Source organism: Canis lupus (genome assembly GCF_048164855.1).
Source record: "Canis lupus baileyi chromosome Y unlocalized genomic scaffold, mCanLup2.hap1 SUPER_Y_unloc_5, whole genome shotgun sequence".
NCBI classification, from domain to species: domain Eukaryota; kingdom Metazoa; phylum Chordata; class Mammalia; order Carnivora; family Canidae; genus Canis; species Canis lupus.
In genome coordinates, this window is record NW_027326473.1 from 86,870 (window position 1) to 96,536 (window position 9,667).

Below are 9,667 nucleotides of genomic sequence, written 5' to 3' on the forward strand. Positions count from 1 at the left end.
GATTAGAGCCCATGTTTCAGAGCCTAGGTCTCTAACCCTCTTCAATTTCACTTGCACCTAAGGAAGGGATCAGTTACATTTTCTAACCAGACAATCCTCATGAAATTGGGTGCACTTTTTTTGTCTTTTACAGAATATTGTATTGCCTTAAATAGTTTGCAGTAGAAAGACTAAATGCTGTTAGAATGGTACTGGAACTTTAAGGCAGTACCAAGGAATCAATACATTTACAAAATAAAAAACGGTTAGTTAGTGTGGATTTCTTCCTTTCTTTCCTCAATCTCTTTCTTTTTGCCTTTCTTTTTTTTTTTTTTTGGTTGCTTTACATTCTTTTTTTTTAATTTTTATTTATTTATGATAGCCACACAGAGAGAGAAAGAGAGAGAGGGAGAGACACAGGCAGAGGGAGAGGCAGACTCCATGCACCAGGAGCCTGACGTGGGGCTGGATCCCGGGTCTCCAGGATCGCACCCTGGGCCAAAGGCAGGCGCCTAAACCGCTGCGCCACCCAGGGGTCCCGCTTTACATTCTTTCGATTAAACTTTACATTTAATTTCCAAAGATGCCACAGACATAAAAATCTCAAACCAAGCTTCCCCTGAATAAAAATGGACAGAAATTTCTCTGATGCAAAAATCCTCTTGCTCAGAAAGCTAAAGTCCAGGGTGAATGCAGTTCACAGATACTGTACACGTATGGTACAAGACTTTGGAGGCCTTTGTAGTTGTAACATAGAATATACAAGTCTGTTTCACACAATTCTAAAAATAAAATATATCCTGGGCTATTGGTAAAGCATGAAAAAAAATCATATTAAAGGAAAATTATCAAGAAAACCCGTTCAGGTAAATTATGAAACCTACGAATCAAGAAAGGAAGCAGTTTTTGAAAGCGCAGAGCAGGGAGGGCCTGCTAACAAGCATGATCAGTTTCTTCCATGCTCATGCTGCTCCTTCGGCTGCTTGTTTTGGAAGCTCCAGGGAACACTGATGAAAGGAGTGGGTCAGTTACACCAACGGGAGAAAGAGTGTCATCCATCAGGATGTCTTCCAGTTTGGATCCAATTTTCATGGGGACGCTATAGGCTTGGCTACTCTCGGTCCCGGCTCCAAGGTTGTTGTTGAAGGTGATGCTGCCCTCTGTGAGATCAAGCGTCGTCGTACAAGGTAGGTCTGCATGATGCTGAAGGAGGTCTTGGTTGCTGTTCTCAAGAGTGGGTTCCTGCTTGATGATCCGATTCACCATGTCTGGAGAGCAGAGGCCCGTGGATGGAATAAGTGAAAGTCCATGAGCTCGAGCCTGCATTTCAAGTTCCTGTATTCTGAGCAACAAATGCCCGTTGGCGTGCTCCAATATCTTCTGTCGGTTTTCAAGTTCTTTTGCACGTTGCTGTTCTCGTTGCAACTTTCGGATATAGTCCACAGATGCTTTTAAGATAGTTCCCTTGTTCCAACGCATGTCTGGATCATTTTACTTGGGAATCAAAGTACCTAGTTCTTTAATGCGGTCGTTTATGTTAAATCGTCGTCTTCGTTCAATCAAGTTGTGATTGTCCTTTTTTTTGCCTCTCTTTAGCCAATGTACTCGCTTCAGATTCTTTGGGAAAAATACACGCTGTGAGCTCCCTTTTTATGTTGGGAAGGTTGGCTGGACAGGAGTTGCTGATGGTGAGGCCTGGGGGAGGCAGGCCTTGGTTGCCATAAAGATCAATCAGATTTCCAGAGACAGGTAACGTATTTGCCATTTGCAAAGCAGGATCCATCAATCCCAGGATTTCTTCATTATAACTTGATTCTAGGCTAATGATGTCATCAATTACATCATCCATCTGCATGCACGATGCTCGTGAATGCGTGTTCATGGTTGGGCATTCACTTTCCGCCCTGTTTTGCTCTTCAAACTTATAAAATCCCTCTTTTTCACAGTTGGAGTTAAGTTTGAGCATAGCCATGGGGCTGTTGGGTGCACTGCTCCCCGGCACTGGTGGCATGACATGATCGCCAGGCTGGTTTGGACATGGCAAGCTCAGGACTTGGTTGGCATGTTTATTTGCTAAAGTGGTAGAAAGGTACTGCTTTACCTGCTGCCTTTGGGCTTGCTGTATGTGGTACTTGGTGGGGTTTTCGAGGTGGGTCTGCACCTTGAGGACTTCCATCGGCACCTGGGTGGCAGAGGGAGGGGTGGTGGGCACACTGACGTTTATGGCTGGGGTCTGGCTCACAGGCACTCTCTGTTGCATGAACTGGGCCGCCTGCAGCTTCTGCTGCTGCTCCCTGTGCTCCTGCTCCTGCATTTGCTCACGCATGAGTTGTTGGCGTAGCAAGATGTGTGATGTCATACTGGAGGAGCTTATCGGAGGCTTGGAGGCCCCAGGATGCTCCTCAGAACTGCTCTGCAGAGGTTGACTTTTGAGTTCGTAATACGTTTTGGGCTCTTCGTGAAACTCCTCCCTGACTTCGAAATCCGGCAGGATCCCCGATTCCGACTGCATGGCTCCGGCTCCCAGTCCTTCCACGGCTGCAAAGTGAGAACAGAGCCTGGGGTGGGGGTGGGGGGCGGGGGAAAGGTGGCGGAGCCTGGGTTCCACCCCGCCCGAGCTATGCGCCCCTGCGCAGCGCCCAGCTGAGCCCGCTCGCCCGCGTGCGGCCACCAGCCCCCGGCCCCCGGCCCCCGATTTTTTTTTTATTTTGCTTTGTTTCTGCTTTCTTCTGGTTTGTTTTGTTTATACATTTGTGGTGTTGTTCTTCCTATTTTCGTCTTTTCTCACTTGGTTATCTGGACAAAATGAGGACACAGGGAAATTCAGCCCAAAAGAAAGAACAGGAGATAGTACTCACAGCCACGGATTTAATGGATATGGATATTAGTAAGATGTCTGAACTAGAATTCAAAACAGTGATTTTAAAGATGCTCATTGGGCTTCAAAAAAAGCACAGAAGGCAGTAGAGAATCCCTTACTGGAGAAATAAAACAATTAAAATATAATCAGGCTGAAATTTAAAAGACTATTACTGAGTTGCAGTCACAAATGGAGGCTTCAACTGCAAAGGTAAAGGAGTCAGAAGAGAGAGTCACTGATACAGAAGATAAAATAATGGAGAATAAGGAAGCTGATAAAAGGAGAGAAAGACAACTGCTGGATCACAAAGGGAGAATTTGAGAGATCAGCAATACTATAAAGTGAAATAATATTTGAATAATAGGGATCCCAGAGGAGAAGAGAGAAAATGGGCAGAAGGTTTAATCTGAACAAATTACAGCTGAGAACTTTCCTACACTGGAGAAGGCGTTCAAACAGGCATTCATGTCCAAGAGGCACAGAGAACTCCCCTCAAAATCAATAAAAATAGGTTAGCACCTCAACATACAATAGTGAAGTTTGCAGATTTCAGCGATAATGAGAAAATCCTGAAAGCAGCTTGGGAGTAGAGAGGTCCTGAGTCACCAAGGGTAGACAAATAAGGCAGGCAGACCTGTCCACAGTGACCAAGCAGGCCTGAAAGGACTGGGAAGACAGATTCAGGGTGTTAAGCAAGAAACAGATGCAGCCAAGAATACTTTATCTAGCACAGCTGTGATTCAGAATAGAAGGAAAGATAAATAAAAGAGAATCCTGGACAGACAAAATTAAAGGAAGTAGTGAGCACTACACCAGCCCTGTGAGAAATATTAAAGGGGATCCTTTGAGTGAAGATAGAGCTCAAAGGCAACAAAGACCAAAAAAGAAACAGAGATGGTCTATAGGAACACAGTTTACAACCTGTAAGGTAATACAATGGCACTAAATTCCTGCTTCCATAATTACTCTGAATGTCAATGGACTAAATGCTCCAATCAAAAGACACTATATCATAATAAAGGGATCTATCCAACAAGATTAACAATTGTAAATATTGATGTCCCCAGCTTAGGAGAAGCCAATTATATAAGCCAATTAATAACAAACTTAAAGAAACTCGTTGATAATAATACAATAATAGTAGGGTACTTTACACAGATAATCCAGGCAGAAGGTCAACCAAGAAACAGGGGTTTGAATGACACACTGGACCAGATGGACTTCACAAGTATATTCAGAGAATTTCATCTGAAGACAACAGAATACGTATTATTCTTGAGTGCTCATGCAACAGTCTCCAGAAGAGATCACATACTGGGCCACAAATTAAGTCTCAACTGGTACCAAAAGACTTGAATCATACCATGCATATTTTCAGACCACAATGCTTTAAAAATTGAATCCAATTACAAGAGAAAATTTGCAAGGAACAGAAATAACATGGAGATTAAAGACTATCCTACTGAAGAATGAATGAGTTAACTAGGAAAGTAAAGAAGAATTTTTAAAATGCGTGGAAACAATTGAAAATGAAAACACAACAGTTCAGAACCTTTGGGATGCAGCAAAGATGCTCCTAGAGGGAAGTATATAGCAATACAGGCCTTTCTCAAGAAACAAAAAGAATCTCAAATGCACAACCTATCCTTACACTTGCAGCAGCTCCAGAAAGAACAGCAAATAAAGCCTAGTCCAGCAGGAGAAGAGAAGTAATAAGGATTAGAGCAGAAATAAATGAAATAGAAATCAGAGATACTAGGACTTGATTCTTTGACAGGATTAGTAAGATTGATAAAGTCCTAGTCAGACTTATCAAAAAGACAAGAAATGGGACCCAAATAAATAAAACCATGAATGAAAGAGGAGAGATCACAGCCAACACCACAGAAATATAAACAGTTGTAAGAGAATATGATGAGCAATGACAGGCCAACAGGTTAGGTACTCTGGAAGGATAACACATGAAACTGAAACAGAAAGAATTAGAAAACCTGAACAGTTCCATAAGCAGCAAAGAAATTGAATTGGTACTCAAAAATGTCCTAACACACAAGGGCTGGATGTCCAGGGCTGGATGGCCTCCTAGCAGAATTCTACCATACATTTAAAGAGTTAATATCCATTTTTCTGAAAAATTTTCAAAAACTAGAAATGGAAAGAAAACTTCCAAGCTCATTCTATGAGGCCAGCATTACCTTGATCTCAAAACCATACAAAGACCCCACCAAAAAGGAGAATTACAGATCAATATCCCTGATAAACATGGATGCAAAAATTCCCACCCACATACTAGCTAGATTACTCACCATGACCAAGTCGGATTTATTCCTGGGCTGCAAGTGTGATTCAACATCTGCAAAACAGTCACTATGATACAGCCCATTAATTTGAAAAGGACGAGAACCACAGGATCCTCTCATATAGACGTGGAAAAAGCACTTCACAATCTACAATATCCTTTCTTGATTATAAATCTCTACAGTGTAGAGACAGAGAGAATATACCTCAATATCATAAAATCGATATATGAGAAACTCACACCAAATACCATCCTCAGTGGTGAAAAGCTTAGAGCTTTCCTCCCAAGGTCAGGAACATGACAGGGATGTCCACTCTCACCACTGTTGTTTAACATAGTACTGGATTGTGCATAGGACAAAGTCTTAGCCTCAGCAATCAGAAAGAAGGAAAAAAAGAAGGTAGGGAGGGAACGGAGGGAGGGGAACGGAGGGAGGGGAATGGAGGAAGAGGTGGAGAGAAGGTAATTTATTTAGATCAATATCCCTGATGAACATAGAAGCAAAAGTTCTCAAGACGATGTTATTAGTTAACCAAATTCAACAGTGCATTAAAAGGGTCATTCACCATGATCAAGTGGCATTTACTCCAGGGATGCTAGGCTGGATTGATATATATAAAATAGGTTTTTCACTTAAGACTTTATTTCACTATGACAGTACCCTTAATAACTGTCCCAACTATATACACTAGATAGTGCCATCCACAGCCCTGCCTTAAAATTCACTTAACATCAAAGTGTCCCCAGAGCAGCATATAGGGGGTAAGCCAATTCATACTTATGGATGCATGTACATTGGCTCCTCAATTTGGTCTGTCCTCAGCCCTTTTACTCAAACCAAGCAGGGAATGGAGAAGAGGGCTGTGTTGATGTTGGCCTGAGAAGGAGGCTTGCCATATGACTGTGGACCTTATCACACCTAAGGCCACACATTTACCTATTCTAACCATCTCATAGGGAGAAACCCTGGTGATGCTGAGTTTTTCTATCAAGGGTATTCACACTGCTGCAGACAGTTCTCAAGGGAGAAATGTGGGTAGTCACATTGTGCTTTCTTTCAACTCACACACTAAATCTGAGGATGGGCAGGACTTCATGTAGGGATAGATTTCCTGCCTCTGATAGATTTGCAGCTAGGGTGGTACTTCACTGCATGTAAAACTTTGAGGGATGCTCACAGAGGAAGATGGGTCTTAAAAATACTATACTCACTCAAAATAATAGTTTACACTAATGAAGGAAACATTGAAAAGTCTCCATGATGTGACGCAGGAATGCAGATGACCACACAGGCATGTGAGATGTCATAGTCAAGAGTATAATCACTGCCTCTACTGAGTCAAAGTTGCAGCTGCCATTGCAAGGGCAATGCAGTCCCCATCTTCTGCTGATACTAGTCCAGTAGCTTAGAAATCGGTGTCTCCAAAGAGATGGAAAAATATTCGATGCTCATGGATTGGAAGATAATATTGTGAAAATGTCAATGGTACCCAGGGAAATGTACACATTTAATGCAATCCCTATCAAGATACCATGGACTTTCTTCAGAGAGTTGGAACAAATCATCTTAAGATCTGTGTGGAATCAGAAAAGACCCTGAATAGCCAGGGGAATTTTAAAAAAGAAAACCATAGCCTGGCGGCACCACAATGCCAAATTTCAGCCTGTACTACAAAGCTGTGGCCATCAAGACAGTGTGGTAGTGGCACAAAAACAGACACATAGATCAATGGAACAGAATAGAGAACCCATGAGTGGACCCTCAACTTTATGTTTAGCTAATATTTGACAAAGCAGGAAAGACTATCCACTGAAAAAAAAAGACAGTCTGTTCAATCAATGGTGCTGGGACAATTGGACATCCACACGCAGAAGAATGAAACCGGACCATTCTTTTACACCATACACAAAGATAAACTCAAAATGGATGAAAGATCTTAAATGTGAGACAAGATACCATCAAAATCCTAGAGGAGAACACAGGCAACACCCTTTTTGAACTTGGCCTCAGTAACTTCTTGCAAGATACAGCCATGAAGGCAAGAGAAACAAATGAAAAAATGAATTATTGGGGGCTTCATCAAGATAGGAAGCTTTTGCACAGCAAAAGAAACAGTCCACAAAACTAAAAGACAACCTACAGAATGGGAGAAGATATTTGCAAATGACCTATGAGATAAAAGGCTAGTATCCAAGATCTATAAAGAACTTCCTAAACTCAACAGCAAAGAAACAAACAATCCAATCATGAAATGGGCAAAAGACATGAGCAGAAATCTCACAGAGGAAGACATAGACAGAGGAAGACATAGACATGGCCAACAAGCACATGAGAAAATGCTCCGCATCACTGGCCATGAGGGAAATACAAATCAAAACCACAATGAGATCCCACCTCACACCAGTGAGAATGGGGAAAATTAGCAAGGCAGGAAACAACAAATGTTGGAGTGGATGTGGAGAAAGGGGAACCCTCTTGTTGGTGGGAAAGTGAACTAGTGCAGACACTCTGGAAAATTGTGTGGAGGTTACTCAAAGAGTTAAAAATGATCTGCCCTATGACCCAGCAATGTACTGCTGGGGTTTTACCCCAAAGATGCAGATGCAATGAAACGCCGGGGCAGCTGCACCCCAATGTTTATAGCAGCAATGTCAACAATAGCCCAACAGTGGAAGGAGCCTCGGTGTCCATCGAGAGATGAATGGATAAAGAAAATGTGGTCTATGTATACAATGGAATATTACTCAGCCATTAGAAATGACAAACACCCATCATTTGCATCGACGTGGATGGAACTGGAGGGTAGTATGCTTAGTGAAATAAGTCAATCGGAGAAGGACAAACATTATATGATCCCATTCATTTGGGGAATATAAAATATAGTGAAAGGGAATAAAGGGGAGAGGAGAAAAAATGAGTGGGAAATATCAGAAAGGGAGACAGAACATGAGAGACTGCTAACTCTGGGAATCGAACTAGGGCCGGTGGAAGGGTAGGTGGGTAGGGGGTAGGAGTGCCATGGTGACGGGCACTGAGGGGCGCACTCGATGGGATGAGCGCTGGGTGTTATTCTATACCAATATAAAATAAATTTATTAAAAAATTTAATAAAAAATTATTAAAAATAAAAAAAAATAATTCAGCGTCTCTCATGTAGAAAGCCAGGAAAAGAGAAGATTTTGGTAGGCAAGAAGGTTAGTAGACAGGGTAGGGATGCTGGTGAGGAAACACCCCAGACTGAGGTGACTCCCTTTTACAGCCAGATCTTTAGTGCAAATACAAAAGTATCTGTGGTGAGAGAGGAGTGAGAAATAACCAATGGGAATATCCAGAATCACCCCATATGTACCCCTTTTGGAAGGAAAATTTACTTTTTCTTTGAGCGTCTTGAACTGCGTCTGCCAATTTCAGAGAAGGTGGCTGCAATTTAGCAGAATGAAATGCGTCTGCTGCATGAAACCCAGACATCATTTAAATTCAAGTGTAATGATAGAATTACAGTTATGGAGGGAAAAGTGAATGGGGAAATATCGGAGAGAAAGACAAACCATGAGAGACTCTTAACTCTGGGAGAGGCAGAGTCGCTGGAGGGGAGGTGATGAGGGGATGGGGTAACTGGGCGATGGGCATGAAGGAGGGCACATGATGTGATGAGCACTGTGTGTTTTATGTTGGCAAACCCAATTTAAATGAAGGAAATAAACTTTAAAAATATATTAAATACTGCTTCTAAAAAGGAATTATGGTTATGTGACAGGCTTATTTTATTTTTTTGGAGCTACAAACTAAAGTGTGATAAGCATTGTGTTACCTATCACATGATTTAAAGCTATTCCAAATGGAAAGAAAAAATACTATGACAAAATATTAAGTTGTCTAATTTTTGGATAACCTACAACTTACTCTAAATTAATCTAAATGAATGAGAATTATTTAGACTTTTTTTATACATGTTATAATGATGCTATGGCATTGTGAATGCACAGAGTAAGTCCTTTGTTTTAGAAGAACACTGAAGGGATGCCTGGGTGGCTCAGTGGTTGAGCGTCTGCCTTTGCTCGGGCAGGATCCTGGGATCCCAGGATCGAGTCCCCCATCAGGCTCCCTGCGTGGAGCCTGCCTCTCCCTCTGCCTGTGTCTCTGTCCCTCTCTCTCTCTTTGTGTGTCTATCATGAACAAACAAAATATTTAAAAAAGAAAGAGAGAAAGTCAGACAGAACATGATAGACTTCTAACTCTGGGAAATGAACTAGGGGTGGTGGAAAGGGAGGTGGGCGGGGGGTGACGGGCACTGAGGGGGGCACTTGATGGGATGAGCACTGGGTGTTATTCGATATGTTGGCAAATTGAACACCAATAAAAAATAAATATATTTTAAAAAAAGAAATAGAGAAACATTGAAGAACTTGAAATATAATATGGTGTTCGGTCCAACTTTATTTCAGTGTAATCCAGGAGCATTAAACTGGCCATGACTTTTAAGATTATTGAAACTCCATGATGGAGTTTATACTATTGTGATTATGAT

At 41.8% G+C, this 9,667-nt stretch overlaps 1 protein-coding gene across 1 annotated transcript; it reads right to left on the reverse strand.

The window, feature by feature from the left end:
• Positions 1 to 519: 519 nt before the first annotated feature.
• Positions 520 to 2,528, reverse strand: LOC140629710 (microphthalmia-associated transcription factor-like). Its single transcript, XM_072819281.1, is given in 3 exon segments — positions 520 to 1,560; positions 1,562 to 1,912; positions 2,081 to 2,528. Coding segments are annotated over 3 exon segments (1,410 nt in total). The 5' UTR covers positions 2,492 to 2,528; the 3' UTR covers positions 520 to 912.
• Between the last annotated feature and the right edge of the window lie 7,139 nt (positions 2,529 to 9,667).